The 27732-nt window shown below is 42.9% G+C and overlaps 1 protein-coding gene across 1 annotated transcript; it reads left to right on the plus strand.

Moving 5' to 3' along the window:
* Nucleotides 1–402: 402 nt before the first annotated feature.
* On the plus strand, nucleotides 403–26234 carry LOC107282739 (matrix metalloproteinase-25-like). Its single transcript, XM_029283066.1, has 10 exons — nucleotides 403–510; nucleotides 8088–8220; nucleotides 12006–12144; nucleotides 13908–14203; nucleotides 14314–14487; nucleotides 15339–15441; nucleotides 19476–19562; nucleotides 20405–20553; nucleotides 23750–24010; nucleotides 25924–26234. The coding sequence occupies exons 1-10, from the start codon at nucleotides 403–405 to the stop codon at nucleotides 26169–26171; spliced, it is 1698 nt and encodes a 565-aa protein (XP_029138899.1). The 3' UTR covers nucleotides 26172–26234.
* The last annotated feature ends 1498 nt before the right edge of the window (nucleotides 26235–27732 follow it).

Genomic DNA, 27732 nt, shown 5'->3' on the forward strand with positions numbered 1-27732 from the left:
ATTATTATTATTATTATTATTATTATTATTATTATTATTATTATTATTATTATTATTATTATGGATCATCGCACAGTCAGCCAGATGTTCAGACTGGATTTGGCATTTTGTCTACCTATCGAGTCATCATCATCATCATCATCATCATCATCATCATCATCATCATCATCATTATTATTATTATTATTATTATTATTATTATTACTTGTTTTTTCCATTACAACCAGTTCTCCCTGACTAGAAAATCCAAGGGGTTCTCGTCCCATTTTCCTCACCCCCTCTTAAATTGACTAGCAGGGCGGAGAGAAGAGAGAGACAGGAAGGAGGGGAGGGGAGATAAGTGGGGGGAGAGGAGAGAGACTATATAGGATTTCGGCTGTGCCTGAGACGATCACTGCCAAGATGCTTGAACTGCTTATTTTCCTGGCATCGCTCTGCCACATCCCTCAGATCAAGGCAGGACCATCTAGAGTCCTACAATCTAGTTCCCGAGACAAGATAAAAGGGCTGGTGAGTACAGATACCCTCAAGAAAGCAGGAAAAGTGGGGAAGGGTCCAGAGAGTTAGGATAAACGCTTGGGTAGTTGAGAATAATCTCTCCCCATTTCTCCTGCCCAAAGGGAGGGGGCAGAAGGCTGAATGTGAAGGAAGGAGAACAATATTTTGGGGGAGATTATTGGACTATGGGAGGCTATTATAAGGCAGAGAGGACAGATCATGAGTTGGGGAAAGAAACTGGTGCCTGGGATTAAGAGATGTAGGAAAAAGCAAAGCTTGCAAGATAAATATAACTCACCTGGGAGGATCATAATAAAGGCTGAATGGGATTCACAGATTTGTTGTGCATGTGTCTTTTGTAGCATTTTGTTCCTCTTTCAAGAAAGATCAGATTGACTCCTTGGAGTTTCAAGTTACAGACTGCCTACAGGCAGGAAATCATTGATCCCTAGCATCAGTTTCTTTCCTCTTTCTCTCCCCCTGTAACTCGGTGATAAATTGTGGGAAATTGGGGGCCCTGGGAGCAGTAATATATTATCAGATTTACAGATCTTTTTGATCCTCGTTGTCCAGAGCATCATAATGAGATTCAGCAGTATATGCATCTGTTTTTTCAGTACTGGCAGGATTTGGAAATACCTGAAGCATTTACAGAGGGTTTCTCTTTCACATCTGCAAATGTGATTTACAAACACACGAAACCTTAAGAGGATGTGGTTTGATCCCGACTTAGCATCTTGCATGAGCCAGCTGCGATTTATTCAAAAATTTAACAAACCATGGTTTTTAAAATGCTGTGGAAGCTCCCCAACGAGCTGCCTGACATTGTAAGTTCATTCAGAACCAAGCTGCCTTTCAGATTTGGGATTTGCTGACTTCCAGACTTTGGCCACAGGGAGGAGACATCTGTTAGGCTCCCAAATTCCCACAGTGGGAATTTGTGGAATTCTTTGAACAGACCCTTTCATGGCCTGTGAAAATTGCCACCATCTTTTTCCTGATGGCATATTTGGTTCTTGAGCAGTTCTGATCCTCGCACAGGCACTAATTTTGATCATGGGGAATGGTGATTCTTGAAACTCTTGCTTGCTAAGCAACTAATAAAGGATTTTGTGAAAAATTTTAGAAAGCGTACATTATGCCCTTGCCATCACTTGGAAACACTGAACGGGTTACAAGGCTCTAAGCCACCACATGCTTTGTGACATTTCAGCTCAGCTCCAACTTTATTATTATTATTATTATTATTGATCGTCGCACAGCCAGCCAGATGTTCAGACTGGGTTTGGCATTTTTGTCTACCTATTGAGTCCTTACCCAGGTCCTGGGATAGGCAGATGTGGATGTTTGATGGTATTACAGATATCGTCGCAGGATGGAAGCAGTTCCTAGTAAGGCCGCCTTTTGCAATTGACTAATGGCGAATTTGTCAATGCCAATGGTGTTCAAGTGGTGCTCCAGTTGTTTTGGGATTGCATCCAAGGCATCATCATGATCATGATCATCATGATCATGATCATCATGATCATGATCATGATCATCATCATCATCATATCATCATCATCATCATTATTATTATTATTATTATTATTATTATTATTATTATTATTATTATTATTAATTGCATAGTCAGCCAGACGTTCAGACTGGATTTGGCATTTTTGTCTACCTATCAAGTCCTTATCGATGATGATGATGATGATGATGATGATGATAATAATAATAATTATAATTCTACTGTATTAATTCTATCCCCATTCAGAAATCCAATGTTTTATTGCTACTATATTTTAGTGTCTTTAAATGTATCTCATTTTCTGTTCTTATGGAAAAGTAGAGTAAGCTACAAGTAAGTCTTCAACTTACAATCATTTATTTAGCAACCATTCAAAGTTACAACAGTACTGGAAAAAAATGACTTATGACTAGTGCTTGCACATAAAATCTTGCAGCATCCCCATGGTTCTGGGGTCAAAATTCAGGTGCTTGGTTTCTCTTCAGATCATATAAATCTTTCACCTTTTATTGAAAATTCAGGTGCGTGGCAACTAGCATTTATTTACAATGTGGAAATATGCCTGCTGCTTGGTGCCTGAGCTATTCTACAGACTCCATAGCTAGAATGAAATTCCTTTCCCTTCCTCAGCTGCTAAAACTGAACTAGCTTCAAGCTGAGTTGATTGCTGTTTCTCTTAATGTATAATTTGGCTCACTTGCTTGAAGAAGCAATTCTCTGTAGAAGTGCTATCAATTTTGCAGCGTACTTAATTTAGCAGGAATGGAGGGTGGCTAAACTAGGGATAAAGAGTTTTACTTTGGGTTAATAAAACATATTTAATCACTAAAATCTATGGTTTCCTCCCACAATACCTAATGAATTTGCAGAATTCACTTTTTTTAAAATAAAAAAAACACCTCCTGAAAGATGCAGCTTGGAATAATTCGGGAACTGCTCATCCCTGAATACAAGTTGAAAGAAGAAATGTTACAAGTTGAAAGAAGAAATGTGGAGTGGATAAATAAATACTTATGGTCCTGTTTTATATACTTTAAAAGAGCTCTTCTGTTCTACTCTCCTCGCTGTGAAACAGGGAAAAAGGCAGCCCAGCTTTCAAGTCTATTTGGAGGACAAGAACAATAAATACTGCAAGTGTTTCAAAAGTGCCTTCTATGAAAGATTAATAACATACTTTAGAGCTGTTGGTTTTTTTGTTCTGCAACCAGGATGGAAAAATAAAGGTTATCTTATCTTATCTTATCTTATCTTACCTGCCACTCCTAAAATCTCAGCCTCTCTGTCCTGTGCCCCATTTCCTTCATTTTTTTCCCTTCTTTGAGAAGAGGCCATTCAAAAAATTAGTATCTTTGGAAAGAATCCAGTGTTTCCAGGCTTGGACCATCTTTCCCGATAATTGCAGCTGCATTTCTGTCTTTCCTTCCAGTGGAAAGTAATGTTGACTAGCTGCTTGACCTTTTTTTTTTTTTTTTTTTTAAAGACAACTAACCCAACCAGCTGCAAACAGCAGGGGTTGTGTGCATGGATGTTATACATCAATGGGTAAGATACATTGGGGGAAATTGACCCGTCCTGGAAACTGAGGCAAAAGGGTGGTTGTAGTGAGGTCACGGGGGTCTCGAGAAACCAGGGGGCGGCTCTTGGATTCTGCAGAAGCCTCCATGGAGTCAGACAAAGGAGGCTTTCAACGGGCCAGGGGGCTGTGTTAAATTGGGAATGTATTAAACTCACTCAAAAGCTGTTCAGAGCCACTTAGAATAGAATAGAGCTGAAAGGGACCTTGGAGGTCTTCTAGTCCAGCCCCCTGCTCAAGCAGGAGAACCTATATTTCTTCTGAGTGGTTGGGTGGCCTGTAATATACACCTATGGTAATGTCACTTTTTTTTCTCTTTTATATTGACCCATATACATTCTGGAGAGATTTTTGTCTTGGATCATGTGCATTTCTGCAGATATGTAGTGTTCTCTTACATATAATGCAACTCCCCCTCCTCTTTTTGTAGACCTGTTTTTTTAAAACAATTTGTATCCATCCATCAGTCCATTCCATTCATGGGTTTTGTCCCACTAGGTTTCTGTAATGCCAACTATGTCATACCCTCCCTCGGGTACCATTGCTTCTAGTTCGCCCTGTTTGTTTCCCAAGCTTTGAACATTTGTATATAAGCATTTAAAACTTTTATACCTGTTCGTGGGCATGTTTCCTGCATCTCCTGATTGTTGTTTGGATTTTTCTTTTTTCTCGTCTCTGCCTATCTCATGGTTTGATTTGTTTTCTTGGGATTTATGATTGGTTTTGGGTTCTAGAGATTCTAAAGATTGGTCACCCTCCCCCCTCAATTTTAGTTTAAAGCCCTCCTGATGAATTGGGCCAGTCTTTTTCTGAGTACATTTTCCCCTGTTTTCGTGAGGTACAGCCCATCCCTTGCCAGGAGTCCTTCGCATTGGAAATGCAGTCCATGATCCAGGAAACCAAAGTTTTCTTGGCGACACCAACCGTTTAGCCAATGGTTTATTTCTAGAATTCTTTTTTCCCCTCAATGGGTGTTAGCCTTTCGTTGGGAGTACAGATGAGAACACTACTTGTGCTCCTAGCTTCTTAACTTTATTGCCCAATTGTTTGCAATCTCTCACTATTGTACTCAGGTTCTCTGTTGTGTCATTCGTCCCAATGTGGAAGAGGAGGAAAGGGTAGTAATCAGTAGGCCTAATTATTTTGGTTAGATTCTCAGCCACAGGAGGTTTGTTAGTTGTATACTGCTTCTTTCTTTGAGCATGGTATTTCCTTCTATGTGTGGCATACCTCCACTTGTCTTCCTCCAAGGGTTTATCAGTAGGATCAAATCCTCTGGGAGTTATTTGTTCATTATTTGGTTCTGTTTGGGTATAGCTTTCTTTCGTAGATTGGGGTTTGGCTAGAGTTGCCTCTAAGTTCCTTACTTCCTAGAGTGCTGTCTGATGGTCATAAAGAGAGATGCAGGCAGAGAATTACCTCCAACTGCGAATGAGTTGTCCTCTATATCTGGGATTATTACCTATAGCTAAAGCATTGTCCCAAAGGTGCTTTTTAGCACTTATTACTATGGTTTTATGTAATATGCAAACCACTTTAAATGTAAGGGTTGACGGCACTTTTATTCTTTTTTTCCTACCAGTTGAGATTTATAGCTGTTTGCAGGGCCCCAGAGTCACATGACCATAGTTTATGATGTTTTTGACCTATGTTTAAACCTATGCTGGCTGGGGAACCCTGAGAGTTATAATAGTCCACGCATTTTAAAGTTGTTGAGACTGAGAAACGCTGTCTTACAGAATGCTCTTGCTTTCTGTTCCCTAATGGTGGAAAGAGGCTTTGAGGAACAGCTCATCTGGATTCTTCTGAAAGCTGAAGGCATCAGCAGAAGCAAACGGGAAGCCGTTTTAAGGCTTCCCCTCCATGGTTCTGCATCTCAGTTCTCAGTTCTTCGTAAAGAAGGAGGAACCATTGCTCTAATCTAGAGAAATGGAATGAGAAGCAGTGATGAATCCTCTTGAGAGACAGCCCTCCAGGCAACTGGGGAGAAAAATTGCTGTCCTAGCACAGCCTCAAAAGGGAATCCCCAGGTGAGAAAAGAAAGACGTAGTACAAACGAGAACAAGATGCTCCTTTGGGGATTTTTTGGCTTGAATTCCCCTAGAGCAGCTTGCTTCAACTGAGCATGCTTCAGATAGGTTGGAACTGCAACTCCCAAAATAATAATAATAAGATCTATGGCACTGGGAGCATGCTCAACTGGAGAAGAATAACCTGTTATTTGTTAGCCAATCAAAGTAATAGAACTAATAATTATTACTACTAATTACTAGCAACTGCTAATTACTAGAACTAATAATTATTACTACTAATGCAGTAGTAATAATACTAGTAATATAGTAGTAATAATCTAGTAACATTATATATATATATATATATATATATATATATATATATATATATATATATATATATATATATATAGTAACATATACATATACATACACACACACACACACACACATATATATATATATATACATACATACATACATACATACATATCATTTAAAACTCTAAAAATTTTAAAAGCTGGAGGTTGACTCCTGGGTAAATTCATATCTAAAGAATCACAACCGTGAGACCACCAGGAGATAAAAAACTATAATCAGTTTATTTACAATTAAAAGCACCTAGCTTTCGCCGGCCTCCTGCCGGCTTCGTCAGGGTGGCTAACCATCAGTGGGTGGCTGTTTTTATNACCCCTTCGTTTGGGACCTCATCCTGCTGTTCACTAACCTTTTTTCTTTTCCTGGCCACTTGCAATCCCATCTTACTTCCCCTCTCCTTCTTCCCCGTAGCGCTGTCTGACTTCTCTCTTACCCGTGTCCCCACCACTCTCACCACTCCTTCATTCTCATCCTCCAACCATCTCTCCTCTTCCTTTTCTCCCCCCTTCATATACATACATATATATGAATTGTTTTTATACTACTCTTCCTTGAAGGAGCACAATATAATTACATCAGAATATCTGACTTAGAATCTACAGCAGGCATGTCAAATGCGCGACGTTCCCCATTGCCGGTAATGGGGTGGGTGCAGTTTCGGCGTGACGCATCCGGCCCACGGGCTGGCAGTTTGACATGCCTGACCTACAGCAACCATTCCCAGTTATGACAGTGATGAAAAAAGTAACTTTATGGCAATCCTCACATTTACAATTTTTGCAGATCTATAAAGCAAAGAAAAGTTGAAGAAAGATTGTAAGCACAGTCGCAGTTTCATTCAGTGGCCACTTCACTTAACAACTGATTTGCCAGTTCCAAATTGGGTTCCTAAACAAGGACTACTTGTACTGTGCCATGATATAATGGCTATGTTCATATAATATGCCCTAATTAGATTTTACAATTGACTGGATTCACACAACCTGCTTGACCTAAAGCAGGGTTTACAGACCACGGGGGGAGGTTCACATCCCCAAAAGCAAACTGCGTTATGGCTTACAGTATTGTATGAATCTAGGTCAGGGGTAGGCAACCTTGGCTCTTTTATGACTTGTGGACTTCAACTCCCAGAATTCCTGAGCCAGCCATGCTGAGGGGAAAGGGAGAGGTTTCCAAGCTGAGCCATGCTGGCTCAGGAATTCTGGGAGTTGAAGTCCACGAGTCATAAAAGAGCCAAGGTGGCCTACCCCTGATCTAGCTGGTGTGGTTTGCTTCATTTTCACTTAGCCTGTTGGTTGAACTCTGGGAGGAAGGGTGTTTTAATCAATAAGCTACTAGTAAACAGATTGTGCCCTGGTGTACAGATAAGTCCTTGGCTTACGATCGCAATTGAATGCAAAATTTCTGCTGCTAAGTAAGACAGTTAACTGAGTTTTGCCCCATTTTGCAGCCTTTCTTGCCATAATTGTTAAGGGAATCACTGTAGTTCTTAGGTTTAGTAAGGCGGTTGTTAAATGAATCTGACTTCCCCATTGATTTTGCTTTGTCAGAAGGTCACAAAAAGTGATCACATGACTCTGGGACACTGCAACCATCATAACTCTGAGCCAGTTGCCAAGAGTCTAAATGCTGATCACATAACCATGGGGATGCTGCAACGGTCGTAAGTGTGAAAAATAGTCATAAGTGCCTTTTTCAGTGCCATTGTAACTTTGAGCAGTCACTAAACCAGGGGTCTTCAAACTTGGCCCTTTTATGACTTGTGGACTTCAACTCCCAGAATTCCTCAGCCAGCCAGTTGAAGTCCACAAGTCATAAAAGGGCCAAGTTGGAAGACCCCTGCACTAAACTAATGGTTATAAGCCAAGAAATACCTGTAATGTGTCAACCCATTCATCTTGTTCTTTGTAGAGCTGCCCCATTGTGGGTTCAGGCAAGCAAACCTTTCCCCAGTAGCTGTGTCTCTATGTTAAGTGAAGGAAAACAATTTCTGAATTCCTGCCTGTTATGTGGCTAACCAAGGCCGAGGGGCTCTGCTCACAAAAAACACTATCCTGCCATCTCTGCCTGTCTGCTGACTTGATGTACCATATGAATTGTGTCCTCACAGGAATGGCTGATGCGCTACGGCTACCTTCCCCCACCGGATCCCAGAGCAGCAACTCTTCAAAGCCAAGAAGAGTTATCCGTTGCTGTTAAAACGATGCAAAGGTTTGCAGGTCTGCCTGTAACTGGGAAACTGGGTAGGTGTCTCTGTCCACTGAAGGATGCTGGCATGAATGTAGGATTACTAGACAGCCAACAAAGGAGGACATGTCCTCTTTTTGCCCTCAAGTTTTTATTATGTTTTTATTTGTGTCTCACCTGCATTGTTTTTACAAATAACTCAAGTTGGCAAACATATCTAGCACATCTTCCTCCTCCTATTTTTCCCGCAACAACGACCCTGTGAGGTAGGTTGGGTTGAGAAAGAGTGACTGGCCCAAGATCACCCAGCTTGCTTTCATGCTTAAGGCGGGACTAAAACACGTGGTCTCCTGCTTTCTAGTCTGGTGCCTTAACCACTAGACCAGGGGTCCCCAACCCCCGGTCTGTGGACCAGTACTGGGCTGGGGCATGCCAGCAACCGGTCCACACAAACAAGCAAAGCCCCATCCACGAGATGCAGGCAGCACACAAAACCACGCCCCCTCCGGTCCGTGGAAAAACCTCTCTCCACATAACCGGTCCCTGGTGCCCAAAAGGCTGGGGGCCTCTGCACTAAACCAAACTGGCTCTAGTTTTCCATCCAACAGCTTTTTAAGTATCTTGTATTTTTGTAGGTGTGTGTGTGTGTGTGTTCTGGACTGTTTTGATAAAAGTAGACATTCAAATTTTCATGTAAAGTTGTCCTCACTTAATGACCAGTCACTTAAACAACAATTCAAAGTTATGACAGATTCCACCCCCAAAAGGTACTTACGATCTGCATTTGAAATTCCGATTGCCAGTCTTCCACTTGAATTTATGACTGTTTGCAGCGTCCTGTGATTGTGTGATCATGATTTATGACATTTTTGCTGGAAACCAGTATTTACTTCCTGTTTCTGGCAAAAACCATCCATTGGAAACAATGGGTTTGCTTAATGACCACAGCATTCACTTATCAACCACCACAAAAATGGTAAAAACAGCTCTCTCGTTTGATGACCCACTTAACAACCAGCATGACTTATAACCGTAATTCCTTGTTCAATTACAGTCGTAAATCGAGGACTACCTGTATTGTGACATAAATTATTGCTTCATTGTTTCCCAACACACTCAACACCCTAAGTTATTTAAGTCATTTCATTGATTTTGTGATTCCAGCACTTGGCTTAAAGCCAGCCAGTCAAATCTATGATTGCTATAATCTGCAGATCATATGATTTGCCGTATTTTTTTAGGATGAAATTTGAAAAGTATGTTGTCATCAATTTGATATTATTGTTAGCATATGTTTTTGAAAGTAAAGTGTCATGGTTCCAACGGATGAAACTCTTCAAAAGAACTTTGAGGCATCGTTTACCTTAAAGAATCTTTATTTTAAGTAGCATAACTTGGGCACTGCATAATCGAAGCCAAAAACTGAATTCCCCTCCCCTGAGCACATAGTATCAAAGCACAATTCCCTCCTTCAATTAACAGTCATAAATCACATTCCCCAATTAGCTTGAAGCGGAGGTCTCCTCTCCAGTTCACCAGCCCAGCCAAGTCCTTATCAGCTCTGGTTACAATAACCTTGTTTTCTCGGCTAGGTTTAGTGTTATTATGTCTAGCTGGATTCTTGTTCACATCCCCTCTCCCAGCATCATGTAACTCTAAAAGCAAAAGGTAAAATATGGCTACATTTCTCTTTGTTGTCAATGCAAAAACATCCGATGTTAGCAGGGTTGACATAAAGATTTCTTGGAAAAATAATTGCACTTGAAAAAGCAGTTTTTCTGAGGCTAGAAAAAGTAATTTCATATTCATGTGCAGGTACAGTAGTTCTCAACTTACGACTGGTCACTTAATCACCCTTCAAAGTTACAATGGACCTATCCCTGGGCCTGCTGATTCAAATTTCCAACAGTTGCCCTCCAGATCATGTGACCAAACGTGAGGCACTTGGTAACTAGGCCATATTTACTGCTGTTTGCAGCATCCCGTGGTCATGTGACTGTGTTTTACAATGGTTTTGCCAAAACTGGCATTTACTTTTAACATTAAGTCGTTTGCTTAATGACTGCCGCAAAAAGGATAATAAAATTGGTTCTGTCCTGTGAACGATCTGTTTTACAACTATCGTGACTTACAACCATGATGTACAGGCTCCATTACTGTCATAAGTCAAGGACTAACTGCATGTCTAATTACTTTTGTTTTGTAGTTTTTCACTATAATTTTTGTTGCAAATACCAAGAAAATTAAACTAATTAGCGTGTGTCCTCCTTTCCAATGTTCCCTGTCTTCCTTGGCCCTAGATGCATTTTGATGGAGTCACATCATGCTTCTTGCTAGTAAACTGGGATAAATAGAGCCTTCAAGGACTACCCCTCCTGATCCGTGCTCCCTAGCTTCTCTTAACTTGTGCCAATTTTCTGAATGATATTCTTTTTCATGGCTCAACATGTTCTTCAATAGTTCCAGATTTGATATAGGTTGTGACACCATCCACTAAAACAGTAGTGGCGAACCTATGGCATGCTTGCCAGAGGCGGCACTCAGAGCTCTCTCAGTGGGCACGTGCGCCATGCTCCGGAGATGGCAACCGTCCCTCTTCAACCAGCACCCGCTAACTCGCCAAGGTCCCATGTGGCCGGATGCATCCCAGCACAGCTGGTTTCCCACCCCCTGTCCCATCCCTCCTGACCTTGCATGCTCTTCTTTTCCCAGGCACCTCGCCCCCTCAGCTGTCAGTCATCCATCCAGCTCAGAGGCAGCTTCTCTGAACTGCTGGTGGTGGGCTGCGGAGTCCCAGAATGTGCCAGTCAAGGGGCCGGCAGGCTGTGGCTGCTGACGGACACTGTTGGCTCCCATGCACTCGCTGGCCTCTGTGTGCGGGGGCCGATGGTGTCAGGCAGCCGCCGCCCCAGTCCCTGCCTCGCCTTGCCCTGCAACTATGGCACCCCAGCCCTGCCTCGCCTCGCCAGACAAGCCTTCTGCCCACTGTCCCACTTGCCAGATCCCCTGGATCTCCCCCAAACCTGCCCGGCCCTCGCAGGCGTCCCTCCCACAAACATCGAGGTGACCACACCCACCTTGGCCACACCCACCCAGTCTGCCACGACCACCAGTCACGCCCACCCAGTGGGCCACGCCCACCTGGCACCCAGCGATAAATAAGTGGGTTTTGGGTTGCAGTTTGGGCACTCAGTCTCTAAAAGGTCTGCCATCACTGCACTAAAAGCAATATTTGTGGCCTGACCATCACCTATTTGCACTGGTTTAGGATTGGGGATACTGTTACTAGAGTCCAAGCAAGTGTCTTTTAAATATTCTCACATACAGGAACTATACAGGTAGTCCTTGACTTACAACCATTTATTTATTTAGTTAGTTTTTTATAAAACTTATAGGGCACCCATCTTACTCCAAGATAATGATTTAGTGACTATTCAACATTATACCAGCGCAGAAAAAAAGTAATTTTTGAGGTTGCAGCATCCCTAAGGTCACGTGATCAAAATCTGGGCACTTGGCAACTGGCTTGTATTTTTGACAATTAAAGTATCCCCGGGTCATGTGATCCCTTTTTGCGACCTTCTGACAAGTAAAGTCAATGGAGAAGCCAGATTCACTTAACAACCGTGTTACTAACTTAACAACTGCAGTGATTCACTTAACAACTGTGGCAAGAAGGGTCGTAAAGTGGGGTAAAATTCACTTAACAACTGTCTTGCATAGCAACAGAAATGGGCTTAATTCTGGTCGTAAGTCGAGGGCAAATTGTAATTTCAGATGGGAGCAGAGAAAGGGACCTTGAATTAAAATCAAAACATGGAAATTCCTCTCTCTTTTGCAGATCGTGAGACTTTGAAAATGATGGACAGGCCTCGCTGCTCTCTCCCTGATTTCATTGGCACCGCGGAGTTGATGCGACGTAGGAAGAAACGTTACGCTCTCAGTGAAACCGCCTGGAAAAAGACCGACTTGACATGGCAGTAAGTCTAATAATCCCCTTTCTTTTGAAGGAGGAGTCCTGGGAATGCAGAGTTAAGCTAACCACGTCTTCTTTGCTGTGGTTTTTGTCTTCCTGTGATTTGTGTTCTGACTTCCAGTTCTCATAAGAATCATAATTCAGCATCTCCCCTAAATTGAAGATTTATACTTTCAGTGTGCAGGTCGTGCTCGACTTACGACCGAAATGGAGTCTGCCCACTACTTTGTAAGTAGTGACGGGCATAAAGCAGATCAATCATGTGACCAACCCAATTTTACGAGCTGTTTTGCAGTGGTCATTAAGCGAATCCATGCTCATTAAGTGAACAACGTGGTTTTTAAGCAAACTCATTGTTTGCTATGGGGTGTTTGGCTGAAAAACAGAAATAAAAGCCATTTTGGGGCAAAAGTGTTGTAAATAGTGATCATGTGGCCACAGGACATTGCAAATGGCTGTAGATGCAGACTGGTTGCCAAGCACCCAAAATGCAGTCATGTGACCATGGAAAGCAGCAGCCATTGGAACTTTGCAAATACCTTTTGAGGGGGGCCACCATAACTTCGAACGGTTGCCAAGCGACTGAACATAAGTTGAGGACTACCTGAATACTCTCTTGTTAATTTCTTCTCTATTGACTTTTGTTATCTACTTCTCATTACATAACTTACTGACTGGGCAGCTGATGGAGTTACAGGTAGTCCTTGACTTACGGCAAGGGTCTTGAAACTTGGCAGCTTTAAGACTTGTGGACTTCAACTCCCAGAATTCCTCACCCAGCTGGCTGAGGAATTCTGGGAGTTGAATTCCACAAGTCTTAAAGTTGCCAAGCTTGAAGACCTCTGACTTACGAGCACAACTGAGCCCAAAATTTCCACTGCTGAGCAAGATAAGTGAGTTTTGCTCCATTTTACGACCCTTCTAGTCACCATTGCTAAGTGGATCACTGCAGTTGTTAAGTAACATGGTTATTAAGTGAATCTGGTTTCCCCATGGACTTTGCTTGTTGGAAGGTTGCAAAAAAGTGACCCAGGACATTGCAACCGTCATAAATATGAGCCAAATGCCAAGAGTCCAAATTCTGATCACGTGACCACAAGAATGCTGCAATGGTCATAAGTGTTAAATGGTCATAAGTCACTTTTTTCCATGCCATTGTAACTTCAAATAGTCACTAGATGAATGTCTATAAGTTGAGAACTACCTATACTCTATCAGAGCCGTTGCACCCATTTGGAAAAAAGCTACTACAACTTACTGCTTCTTGTTTCATTCTTTCCTTGTGTCTCTCTTGTTCCTGCACCTTTATTCACTTTGCCATCTGTAATTAATTTTCATTATTCTTTTTTTCTTGTGACACTGAATACCACAAGCTGGGAACAAAAGTGTCCTGTAAGAGGATATTGCCTACACATCCTGTTTGTGGGCTTCCAGTAAGTCTTTGGTTGGACATCTTGCAAAACGGGATAGTGAACCACACAGGACTTTGTTATACTCTCATCCATCGAGACTCATCTGGCCTTACCTTATTCCAGGGGGTTCTCAACCAGGGGTGCTCGCACCCCTTGGGGGTGTGAGACAATATTCCAGGGGGTGCAAAAACTTGGGTTTTAAAAATTATAGTGTATATGTATAATTCGTTGCCATTATTTCGAACTTTTGTAAGGGGTGCGAGAATATATCAGAAGCGTTCTAGCGGTGCAGGGTATAGAAATGTTGGGAGCCGCTGCCTTATTCTTTCTTTCTGTTCTTTGTTTCCCACACCAGCATCCGTTCCTTCCCTCATTCCTCGCAACTAACCCACGATCATGTCCGGAATCTCATTTTCTACGCTTTTCGAGCTTGGAGCAATTCTTCAACCTTGACCTTCAAAGAAGTGTCTTCTCAGCAAGCGGACATTGTGGTGGATTTTACGGCCTCTTATCATGACGACCCATACCCCTTTGATGGGCCTGGAGGCACCCTGGCCCATGCCTTCTTCCCTGGAGAATATCCCATTTCAGGCAATACCCATTTTGATAATGAAGAGATCTGGATTTATGACCCACAGAATGAATCACCAGGTATCTTCAGAATTACGACACACCACACTACGGGACTTCAGTATCTGATAAAAATATTGTCCAAAGAACCTCAAATCTTGACTAAAATGTCCTTTTTCTCCTGATTTCAGGCCGCGGCACAGATCTATTTGCTGTAGCAGTGCATGAGTTTGGCCATGCCTTGGGACTGACTCACTCTTCTGTTAAGGAGTCCATCATGATGCCATATTACCAAGGTCCTGTCGGTTTGCCCCACCTCTATCAACTTTCCACAGATGACGCCATGGGAATTCAACAAATCTATGGTGAGAGGCTTTGGTCTTACCAAAAACACAATTCTTTAATGCCATCCTCTTTCTTTCTGCCTTGATTGATACTTCTCCTCCTTCTGGAGCATTTTACATGTACCAATCACTGTTTCTCTATTGCTTTCTCTTGTGCTCTGCAATAACTATGATGGTTAGGAATCATGGATGTTGTACAAAACAAGTTTACAAAAACACAATTCTTTAATGCTACCCTCTTTCTTTCCACCTTGACTCGTATTTCTTCTCCTTCCTGAGACATTTTACTTGTACCAACCACCGTTTCTGTATTGCTTTCCTCTCGTGCTTTGCAATGACCACGATGATTAGGGAGCATGGATGTTGTACACAACAAGCTACTAAGAGTGAATTTGAGGAAGTTGTTCTTTTCTTTCATCTTTTGATATATAGAAGTAGTCCTTGACTTACAACAGTTCATTTAGTGACCGTTCAAAGTTACAATGTCACTGAAAAAGGTGATTTATGACCGTTTTCCACTCTTATGTCCACTGTAGCACCCCCGTGGTCATGTGATCAAAATTCAGACGCTTGGCGACTGCCTCATATTTATGACAGTTGCAGTGTCCCGGGATTACGTGATCCTCTTTTACGACCTTCTGACCAGCAAAGTCAATGGGGAAGCCAGGATTCGCTTAACAACCGTGTTACTAATGTACCAACTGCAGTGATTCACTTAACAACTGTGGCAAGAAAAGTCGTAAAATGGGACAAAACTCACTTTCACTTAGCAACAGAACATTCCTTCTCCTTTCTCATGTCAGGAAATATCTCATACCGTCTGTTGGTCCATTTGATCTGTGGCCACCTCATTATTTCTCTCCTGTTTGTAGGTAGGCGGCATCATAGTTCATATCCAGATCAAGACATTCCGGTGCCACCGGTTCCCACAGCACCCCCGATCCCAGACCTACCACCAGACAAGCCGAAAGAAAAGTGAGCCTCTTTTCTGATTGGTTGAGCCTACTAATTCTCCCTTTCCTCATTGGCTCTTGTAACTGTGATGCAACAAGAGTCCTTTCCATAGAATGACAGCCAGTGAGCCAAATCAGAGCACAATTCAATGCAGGTGGTCCTCAACTTACAACCATTTAGTGACCGTTCAAAGTTGCAACAGCACTGAAGAAAGTGACTTATAATTGGTCCTTCTACTTATAACCATTGCAGTGCTCCCATGGTCACGTGATCAAAATTTGGGTGCTTGGCAACCAGCAGATATTTACAACAGTTGCAGTATTCTGGGCAGTGGTGGGATTCAGCCAGTTTGCACCACCTCGGCAGAACCGGTAGCTAATTTTTTGTTGCCCAGGCCCAGAATGGACTTCTGGAAACAGTATCCACACAGAGAACTGGTTGTTCACATATTTGAATCCTACCACTGGTCCTGGGGTCTTGTGATGGCCATTTGCATCCTTCCCAGCTGGCTTCTGATAAGCAAAGTCAATGGAGGAAGCCAGATTTCTGAATGACTGCATGAGTCACTAAACAACTGCAGTGACATAAAAGGTTGTAAAATCAGGTGCAACTCCCTTAATCCTGGGGCACAAAAGCCAGCTGACAGACAGACAGACAGGGTGAAGGTTGCAGTTGCTTCTCTTTACAGGCCCAGCTTGGTCCTTCTCCAATGCTGCCTCTTGGAATTGTACCTGATCTTATTGCCAGTTTTCATGCGAATCCACTGTGGAATGGGACAGTTCTGCTTCTGCTTCTTAGTGAGGAACCGCTTGATCTTGAAAGTCTTATGGGACGATATCATACAACGCGGCCACCGGCTACCACAATGGCAGCAGACGAAGAGCGCAACCTAGGTTTAGATTCAAAGGACCACACTAATGCCAACTGAAATAGCAGCCTAGAACAGGGCTTTTCGACCGGTGGTGTGCATACCATTGGTGGTACTTTGGCACCTGGCAGATGGTACGCGACCTAAACAAGTGTAGCGGGGGCATGAGCTGAAGTGGCGGCAGTGCCGCACAGGCCTGCTAAGGGCCCAGGATCGTCTCACGTGGCTCTAGCTGATCGGTGCTTCCAGCGGCTTTGGGGATGGCTGGCAGCCACACGCAGTCTTTGGGCGGAGAGTCAGCTGGAGCTGCGGTGTTGTTGAGGCTCTGCTGAGGGCCCTGGATTGGTGCGTGCAGTTCCAGCTGATCAGTGCTTCCGGCAGCCTCTGCTATCACCAGGAGCAGCAGATAGGCCTTGGGGTGAGAGAGTCAGCTGGAGTTGCAGGGCTGCCTGGGCTCGGCAGAGGCCCCAGGATCGGCGCATGCAGCCAGAGAGTGGGTGACTGCATGGGGGAGTGAGACTGGGGTAGCGACTGATGCTAGAGCTCTCCCTGAGCCCCAGAGAGTTGTGCACCGGGAAGAGAAAAGGAGGAGGAGGGGGGAGAGAGGAGAGGAGGTTTTGGCGGGTGAGGGAGAGGGGAAAAAATATGATGGGGAAAGAGAAGGTGACAGAGAAAGAAGAGGGAGAAGAGGAGAGGCTTCTGTGAGACAAACAGAGGGATCAACGAGGGAGTAAAGGTTGTGAAAGAGAGAGAGAGGAGAGGGAGAGAGAAAAAAGGGCCGACCAGCCACCTGACCACCAAGGAAGTGGTGCGTATTAATAAATATGGATAAATTTATTATACATTCGTCAGTGTAAAGGAAAAGTGATTCAGCAAAGGAACTGCCACTGAAGAAATCAAAATCGGTACTTTTTTCCTTTTTTTGGGGGGGGGGGGTCATCACACCTTGCTAAGCACTGGTGAAACTCGAATATTGTCATGTCCTAAAAGCGGTACAATCTGTGAAAAGGTTGAAAGCCCTGGCCTAGAAGAACCAACTGGGAATGGCCAGGAACCCAGGAAAAGAAAAGAAAAAAAACCCTTAATGAACAGGAGTGTGTCTTTTTGATGAGTAGAAAATGAAGGATCTATATTTTTGATATCTAGAACCACAGCCAATGAGCAACCTACTAGACAACATGAGTAGTTAAGGCATTTGGGTCTAGGACAGTGGTTCTCAACCTTTTTAATGCCGCGACCCCAACCGGTTGTAAGTCGAGGACTAAACCGGTCGTTAGTCGAGGACTAAACCGGTCATAAGTCGAGGACTAAACCGGTCGTAAGTCGAGGACTACCCAACCGGTCGTAAGTCGAGGACTTTCCCTGCCCGGGAGCGCCGCGCATGCGTGGTTCCGCCCCCTGCGCCGGCCGAGGCGTAGCTGGCAAGCGGCAGAGATGGAGCAGGCCGACCACCAGTTGGCCCAGCCCAAGGGATGTAAGGCACCCGCCGGAAAAGGGGAAAAAAATGGCAGACAAAAAAATGGCGGACAAAAAAAATGGCGGACAGCCTTGCTTGGCGACCCCCATGAAATGGTCGATCGACCCCAAATGGGGTCCCGACCCACAGGTTGAGAACCACTGGTCTAGGACAATTTGCCACGGCCAATTCACCACGGCTAATTCAGCACGGCCAACTCACCACACCCAACTCGCCATGGGATAATTCGCCACGGCCAACTTACTGTGGAACAAAAGTTATCTAATATCAAAGAAATGGTGAAATAGCATCATTAAAGAAAGCACGCAAAAGGAGGGACAAAATGAAATGGCAAAGGCAAACATTAAAATCATTTAATAACTATTAAAATTATTTTAAATAATGAAATAAAATTGTTGAACTGGCCTGCGGTGAGTTTTCCCGCTGCGAATTGTCCCGTGGCGGATTGTCCCGTGGCGAGCTGGGCAAAGTGAGTTGGCCGTGGCGAATTGGCAGCCGGAGTTGTCCCATTCCGAAGGCATTTAGCAGCTGGTATTGTGGTATTTAAGTAGCTACCCAAAGATAAAAAACTCTTGTGCTAGTTCCGTGGTGGCGAACCTATGGCACGGGTGCCAGAGCCGGCACTCGGAGCCCTCTCTGTGGGGACGCGCACCATCGCCCCAGCTGACTTTTATAAAACCTTTTCACTTTAGGCCTTTGTCGCCGTGTGCAAAAAAAAAAGGTTCAATCAATCAATCCATTTCAACTTCTTTCAGGAAAAAAAAGATCTCGCAAAGTTGGAATTGATTGATTGAGCTTTTTAGTCCCACCCAGTCTGCCGTTATCCCCAAAGTCACGCCCACTCAATGGGTCACACCAACCCAATGAGTCATGCCCACCCAATGGGCCACTCCCCCCCCCCGGCACCCGACAATACATAAGTGGGTTTTGGGTTGCAGTTTGGGCACTCGGTCTCTAAAAGTTTTGCCATCACAGTGCTAGTTGTTTTTAAAAATAAAAATAAAAAAAAATTCTTAAATTTTCTTAAATTTCGTTCCTCTATCCTTGGGGACTTTTTTTTGCTACTTTCACATACCCTAAGAATCGTCTTCTATCTTAGGTCAGCAGCGCAGAGGTCATGAGTGCACCTTGGCTGCTTATGAGTGTGTATGTGTTGTGTGGGGTGTGTGAGGTTCAGCAGGGAACAGACTGCTGATTTTTTCCTGCTGGTGCAATTGGGATTTGTGAAATGCACCAGTAGGAATCAAAAAACTAAAACTAAAAACCAAGAACAGGAGGGGTAACTATAATGATCTCATGCAAAGCCCAGGGAGAGGAAGATTGATATGCATATCTATTATGGGATGCAGAGGAGGAGGAGGAGGAAGTGAGGCTCAGGGGAATTCCAGACAAGGCTTTTATTGTGCGCCCTCAGGCTTCATGCATGGAATTTAGCATGGAAGGCAGCATTGTTGATTTCCATTGGTAACTCCCCCTTGTCTTCCCACTTTCCCCTATTTTTTTTTCTTCTTCCTACCATAAAGAAATCCATTAACAAGGGGAACAGAATAGCTTTGTCATCTTGTTTGTTTGGATCAGTTTAGAAACATCCAGTGTTAATGAGGAAAGCCAAGTTTGGTTTTAAAATCACTGGCCATATTTTATCCTGGTGGTCTCAACCTAACCCCAATGAATTAATTGGTCCTTATATTAATTCTCTCTCCTTTCCAGGCCTTCCTTGCCAGCATCTGAACGTTGCAAAACCGGGTTTGATGCTATTGCTAACATTCGTGGTGAAGTTTTCTTCTTTAAAGGTAAGTCAAACAGGGCTGCGTAAAAATAGTCCTTGACTTACGACCAGACCAGAACTTTTGCTGGTAAGCAAGGCAGTTGTTAAGTGAATCCCCCTCAGTTTTATGACTCTTTTGGCCATGGTTGTTAAGTGGACCACATAGTCATTAATTGAATCCAGCTTCACCCATTGGCTTTGCTTGTCAGAAGCCAGCTGGGAAAGTTGCAATCACGTGACCCTGGGACGCTGCAACCATCACAATCATGTGACTCTGGGACGCTGCAACCATCACAAATACATGCCGGTTCTTGAATTTTGAACTCTTTGCTATGGGTGTGGTTTTGTCAAAAACTAGAAGTAAATGCCGATTGTTGGCAAAACTGTCATAAAACAGAGTCATGTGACTACAGGATGCTGCAGATGGCTGTTAATATAGCTGTGTTATTGAGCAGCCAAAGTTTGATCACATGACCACGGTGGGGCCCAACTGTTGGAATTTTGAATCCAGGTTGTAAGTCCCCGTTTTTTGAGTTGGTCGTAACTTCAGCGGTTGCTAAGTGATCGGTCATAAAGCAAGGACTATCTGTAAAATGGGAAAACCCATAGTAACTGGTTGTGTGGACTTTTGGAATTGGAATACAGTGATTGCTGCGACAGGAAACTGCAGCAAACAATTACATAATTTACTTGTGTTGCTTACTTTCTCTCCATCGGTAACACAGCAATTCTAATGAACTGCTGCTGACTTTTGGCAATGCAATCTTTTTTATTATTATTTTGAGATATTGGGAGGTTTAAACGGGAACGGGCAGCTGCCCCCATCCACTTTGGTTTCTATGAATGTGGCCACATAATTTTTTGCAGCGAGACATTTTTGGAGGATTCAGCCATCCCAGAATCTGGTTTCTATGGAGCCAGCCCAGACTCTTCGCTTCTGGAACGGACTCCCCCCAGATTTTAAGATAATTGATGCTGCGTACGAACGTGCCAACGACAGCCAGATTGTGTTCTTTATTGGTGAGTGTGGCAAGGTGGCAATGGGGGGGGGGGCAATTGGTGAGTGTGGCAAGGTGGCAGATTTATTCAGAAGGAGAGTCTATACTTTTAGCCTCCTTTTAAAATAGGAAAAATCAGCTTAAAATCAAGATTTTAGAGGAAAATCTTAAAGGCCGAGGTCTTTCAATTAATCTGCAAGTCAGAATCCAGGAATGTGTAAATCATTCACTGTCAGGTCCAACAAACCAAGAACGACACATGGACTTACTTCTGAATAGTTTCTTTACTGTGGGATCCTTCATGCTCTTTGAGCTTGGTTGTTTTCTTGCAGATGTTTTGTTACCCAAGTAGGTAACATCATCAGTGCTTTGTTTATATACAAGTGGCTAAAACTGATGATGATATATAGTTTGGTAATGAAACGTCTGCAAGAAAACAACCAAGCTCAGAAAGCACCAAAGAGCCCCATAATTCAACCCTGAAGTATAAATATTCTCTTCTGTTGAGAGTTTCTTTATTAGAATCTTGCCAGACTAAAACAACTATTTGCATAAATACATATTCTGTGAACTGCTAGGGAGGGTCTGTCTTTGCCCTCTTCCTGCCTACCAGACATTCCAAGCTCCTGTCTCTTTGAAAGCAGCCCCTCCCTCCTGGGACTGCCGATTTCATTCCCCCACCTTCCCCTACAGCTCTGGAGAGATGACTCCTCTAGGAGAGTGTAGCTTTGGAGTAGCTAGATGTGCACTGCACATACACGCACCACCTAGGTCCGAAGTTTGAAGAAGCAGCTTCTTTGATATAAATCAAACAGCACATTACACACCTAAAAATGAGCACCTCCTAGACCAGGGGTAGGCAACCTTGGCTCTTTTATGACTCGTGGACTTCAACTCCCAGAATTCCTGAGCCAGTATGGCTCAGCTTGGAATCCTCTCCCTTTCCCCTCAGCATGGCTGGCTCAGGAATTCTGGGAGTTGAAGTCCACGAGTCATAAAAGAGCCAAGGTTGTTTACCTAGACCATCCTAGACCATCACGAGAGGTTGCAAAAATCCAGTGTGGATCACACCATAAATCAGAATTCTTGAGGAACAGGCTTCTGTGTAGCTTTCTGGCTAACTCAGAAGGAGAGAGGGAGCAAGAAACAAGTTCACTTCTAAACAAGTAGAAGCATAATACTGTCAGCTGTCCTGTTTGGCATATTCAAAAAAATTAGGAACTCCTGGTCCAAAGAGTTTACAAAGAGTAAAATCTCCAAGGTGTTTTTTCACGAGGCAACTGGACTTTCTTGTTTTTTTTTTTCTTTGAAGACGTTTTGCTTCTCATCCAAAAAGTTTCTTTAGCTCTGGCTGGATGGTGGGGAATGGAAAGATTTATACTCTTTGCAGACAGTTGGTCGTTTGCATTCTTTTAGAGAGTCGTTGAGGCCACCTGGAGGTTTATCTGTGTCGTCAGGGTCACTTGAGTAGTGCAAATGGGCATGGAGCCTTCTTGGAACTGCTGAAAGGACTGTGTTGTAGACTGGAGATAGATGATGTCATATCCCTCCCCCTCTGCTGAGAGAGGGCTGTTCAATTTGGACATAGATGGCCTGACGACATAGATAAACCTCCAGGTGGCTTCAACGTCTCTCTAAAAGAATGCAAACAATCAGCTGTCTGAAAGGAGTATAAATCCTTCCATTCCCCACCATCCAGTCAGAGCTGAAGAAGCTTCTTGGATGAGAAGCAAAACCTCTTCAAAGAAAAACTAGAAAGTCCAGTTGCCTCGTGAAAAAAGCACCTTTGGGATAACTATGACCTGGATGACTGAGAATCTCCATAGACACCAAGAGTAAAACTTTATTGAAAGATCCATCTAGGTACAGCAGAAGCAAAGTCAATTCTGAGGTTTTCCCGTGAAAACCAACATAGGTAAAAAAAAACCTTTTCATCCCTGGGCCACCCACAATTCCTTGTCCACCAATTGAATGCAGTATTTTTGTTTTGGGAAAACAGTCTGCACCATTTGAAAAGTTCTCGGAACTTGACTTGGGGGATAACGTTGCACAGGCAACAGAAGGCTCTTGTGCATTCCTTAGCCCTCCCCATTCCCTAAGAATTTACACAAAAAAAAAACCCTCCCATTTCTGTTTGGCAAACTGTGAACTGAAATCAGGTGCAGGCAACGATGAAGCCGAATCAGCTTTGACAAACACATTAATTCACCGTGCCTATTAATTAGCCAACATAGATTATATATATATATATATATATATATATATATATATATATATATATATATATATATATATATATATATATATATATATATATATATATATATATTTACTAAACAAATTTATATACCTGGCCAACTCACAGATACAGTAGTGCCTCTGGGCAGCTTATGAAATTTGGAAGTTAGATAGATATTTGATATATGGGAGATACATATGTTGTTGTTTTAACCAGTTGTGTCCGACTTTTGGCGAGTGCTTTCTAGGCAAATGCTCTCCATGCTACCCTGTCAAGCACAGCTTCTTTCAGTTGTTGGACATTCATCTTTGTATCGGTTACAATGGTACCAAGCCAGCAAGCTCTTTGCTTGCCTCTTGTTCTTGTTCCATTAACCATTCCTAGCATCATTGGCTTCTCCAATGACTTTGTTTGCATGACGTGAACAAAGTAAATCAGATGTAGTCTTGTGAGCTTGGTTCCTAATGTGTCTGGTTTTATATGATTCAGCACCTTTGTGTTGGTTGCTCTGCTGTCCATGGTTTACACAGTAATTTACACCAGCACTACAGTTCAAAGGCATCAATTCATCTTTGATCAGCCATTCTTAATGTCCAACTCTCACTCCCATACATCATTATAGAAAAGACTATTGTTCTAACTAGCTTGCTTTTTGTATTTATATCAATATCTCTGATTTTCCAGGGAGATGATGATAGTTAGATTATAGATGATTGATAGATGATAGATGATAGATAGATGATGAAGATGAAGATAGATAGATAGATGATAGATTAAAAGATGATGATGAAGACAGACAGACAGACAGACAGACAGATAGACAGATAGATATTTGGGGGCTAGGTATTAGATTTTGAAAATATCTGATTCATATCTGGAAAATATGGATCAAATGCATATGGCCCCAACAGAAATTATTTATGGAATTGAATTTGCCTCTCTTCTACAGAATTAATTTCTTGTTTCCTCCTCTTTGCAGGACCCTACTACTGGGTTTTTTCTGACACTCGAGTCAATCATGGTTATCCCCGCCCCACATCCGATCTGGGACTCCCTCCTGGCACCGTAGTTGGGGCTGTGTTTGTTTGGCCTCACAATGGTAAGACGTATCTCTTAGAGAAGAACCGCTACTGGCGCTATGATGATCAGCTGGGCCACGTGGAACCGGGATATCCCAAACCGGTCAGCCTCTGGAAAGGAGTCCCTTCTGAGCTGGATGACATCACCCACTGGAATGATGGTATGTTCTCCTTTCTCAAATGCAGCAACTTTAAGATGTGTGGACTTCAACTCCCAGAATTCCCCAGCCAGCAAGTTAAAGTTGCTGAGGGTGAAAAACACCAAACTAAGGCATACAATACTGTAGGACTGTGGCCCACTACCGGGCCGTGGCCTGTTTGAACACGAGCCAAGCTAGCGATGGGCTCCTCTTGGTGAGCAGAGGGTGCTTGTGCTTGCATGCGAAGTTCCACATGCGAGCATTCTTCGCTCATGCGAGTGAGGCTTTGCGCGCGAACACAAGCACCCTCCACTTGAGAGTGAGTGGAGCTTTGTGCAAGCACCCACCACTCATATGCGAGGCTCCATTTGCTTGAGTGGAGGGTTTGTGCGCCCGCCACTCGCACCATTGGAGCTCTGCGTGCGCACATGCACCTGCCACTCACACGCCCCCCTACCCCGCACCAGGCTGGTACACCAAGGTGGAAAGGTTAGGGACTGCTGCTGTAAGGAGTCTCCAACAAGTCTGTTCCAGACTTTAGTTCCCCCCCCCCAATAATTATTAGTGACACCCAATTGCAGAAATGCGCAGTGCAGCTCCCACATATCAAAGCACTGAACTATGCAGATTTTGGTACCGAGGTGGTCCTCAACTTACAACCATTCGTTTAGTGACCGTTTGAAGGTACAGCACCACTGAAAAAAGTGACTTGTGACTATTTTTTACACATACGGCCGTTGCAGCGTCCCCAGGGTCATGTGATCAAAATTCAGACGCTTGGCAACTGACTCATATTTATGATGGTTGCAGTGTCCTGGAGTCACGTGATCCCCGTTGTGACCTTCTGACAACCAGATTCACTTAACAACTTAACTGTAACTAACTTAACAACTGCAGTGATTCACTTAACAACTGTGGCAAGAAAGGTCGTAAAATGGGGCAAAATTCACTTAACAACTGTCTTGATTAGCAAAGGAAATGTTGAGCTCAGTTGCAGTCATAAGTCGAGGACTGCCTGTATTGAGTCTTTGACTTAACCATTCTCCCAGCAGTGCCGAGAATAACTTGCAGATACTGAGGCTCATCTTTGAAAATAAATTCACAGAAAAAAAGCAGGCCATATTTAAATATACATCCAGTTAACCAACTTTAGCAGAATAGAAAAGCGATAGTAAAATAGAAAACAACCTCTAAGTCAAATGAACAAAATTCTACATCTGAGAATTCCTAGCATTTAAGCAATATAGCAAGTTTATTGTTAAACATCAAAGGATGTTCAGAAGTGAGACTGCTGGGCCCTATAGCAGGGTTCTCCAACCTTGGCAATGTTAAGACTTGTGGACTTCAACTTCCAGAATTCCCCAGCTAACATGTGCTGGCTGGGGAATTCTGGGAGTTGAAGTCCACAAGTCTTAACATTGCCAAGGTTGGAGACCCCTGCCCTACAGGCATTTTTTTCTGTCCATCACTTGCCTTAAAAATGCCAATGATGTGAGGAATTGTTCTGTATTCTGATATCCTTCCCATTCCCATTTTATTTAAGTAATTTATGTCACAGACATATACATATTTTAAAGTATATTACCAAACTCCCCTAGGATTGTTTATCTTTTCAGCCCCTTAAAATTCATTCAATTTTCTTTAAATCATCTTCCAAGCTGAAAAAGTCTTCCTCTCTTTCTACTAAAATATGCATCTAGTACAAGTTAAAAGAGGTGGGGAAAAAGTGGTCTCAAAAATAGCCAAGGTACTTTTAACACAGTAAAATCTGGATGCATTTATTTCCACAGTGAAGTAATGGAGCCACTTACCATAGTAATCTCAGGCATTGTTCACTTCAGATGGGTTCTTCCAAATTCAGGGACAAAAGAAATGTCATATTCTTTCATTCATTCATTCATTCATCCATCCATTCATTCTTCTTTCCCTTGCAGGCCATATATACTTCTTCAAGGATACTCACTACTGGCGCTTTAAAGGTGGCAGTGTAGAGGCCGATTCAACCCATCCACGCTCCATTCCCCGTGACCTGATGTTTTGCTCAGATCCTACCACGGTTTCCCCCAAAGGACCAAAAACTGGGCGGAGAGGGGAGGATGGTCTATGCCTCTGTGGGACGAATGGACAAAACAAAAACTCCTTCACAGCTTGGATCTTAATTCTGCTTTGGATTATATGGTGATTGCTAGATTAGCTACACAACTATGCACTTTACATTATAAAGAGAAGAGGAGACAAAACAGTGGGGGGGGGGGGAATACGGTATTCCCTAGCAAAAGGTGCTGGATACTTTTCCTTTTATTCTTTTGGTGCTCTCAATATTCAATACCGGCTTGGCGATTTTGCTCTCATGCTCAGTTTCTGAAAAATAAGTGCTTAGCCTTAAAACTAACATGGAAGTCCTGGATCCTAATCCTGAATGTATGATTATATCATTTCTCAGGGGCGAAAGAAATGCTTTCTGCGCGTGCTCAGGGGTGCTGATCTTTCTGATTCTGTCGTGTACCAAAAAGCTCAGATTAACCATAAATTACGTGATACCCTTTGTGTAGGGTTGCCAGGTCTGCTTCCAAAAAATAGCGGACAAGCGGGGGGGGGGGTTTAAGTAGTAAAAAAAAGTAGACTGTACAGCTTTAGATTACGTACCATTTCATCATAAAGCTTTTGAATAAAAAAAATGTCCACTATTTTGTGAAAAAAAATAGTGAACATAATGTGAAAAAAGTGGACTGTCCACTCAAATAGTGGACACCTGGCAACCCTACCTTTGTGCTTTCTCTGAATGGAAAGCAGATAAGGGTTTAAGCTCATATTTGTTTTCAGGATGTTACTAGAGGTAGGAGACGGGGGGGGGGGGGGAACCCAACCCCTTGGAAAAGTAAGTCTAACCTGTGAATACATCCGCATATAAATAAGAAGGATGTGAGAAAACCAGGGGTGAGGGATATCTCCGGAAAGTAACTCATCCGCATGGCTGCTGTCATTGTCATATTGTGTACTGGCAATTATGGTCTGTGTACATTTGACTTTGTGGGATGAACACCATTTGGGACTGTATAGGATTCAAAAATTTTAGGTTCATTGCTTAGATTCTAAGAGAAGAGCCCAAGAATTTTAGAGGAAGTTAATTTAATATGATTTAAAATCTGCTTGGAGATGAGGGGAGGGAAGAGCAGATTAGCCAGGAAGAAATGAAATGTGCATCATATTTTAATAATAAAACCCAGAAGAAAACCATCCTGACTTGCTATTGTTGTTTGGTCTCATCTCCTAAGACAAAACTAAGACTGGAAAGTAGCGAAGTCAGTGTCTGAGTTATGGGCATAATTTGGCTCCTTGGTTTCGATCCTGTAGAAATAATTTTTGTGCATCTAAAGATATCCAGTTACCACTATTACTCAGCCTTGGCCACTTCAAGATTTGTGCATTTCAATTCCCAAAATTCCCCAGCCAGCATTCTCAGAGTTGTAGTCAACACATCTTTAAATAACTAAGGTTAAGAAATACTGGGTTAGATCACCAGGATCCCACATTATATTCCATGCCCTTGTGATTTGCTTAATAACTGCAGTGGTTCACTTAACATCCAGGGCAAAAAAAAATTCATAAAACCAGACACAACTCTTAACAACCTCTTTGCTTAGCAACAAAAATTCTGGTCCCAAATTGTTATCATAAATCAAAGACTATGTGTAGTGTCTTGAACCTCTGAATTAAATATGGGATAATAAAAATGGGTCAGT

The sequence above is a fragment of the Protobothrops mucrosquamatus genome, unplaced genomic scaffold, assembly GCF_001527695.2.
Source record: "Protobothrops mucrosquamatus isolate PMUCROS unplaced genomic scaffold, P.Mucros_1.0 scaffold11, whole genome shotgun sequence".
Taxonomy (NCBI): domain Eukaryota; kingdom Metazoa; phylum Chordata; class Lepidosauria; order Squamata; family Viperidae; genus Protobothrops; species Protobothrops mucrosquamatus.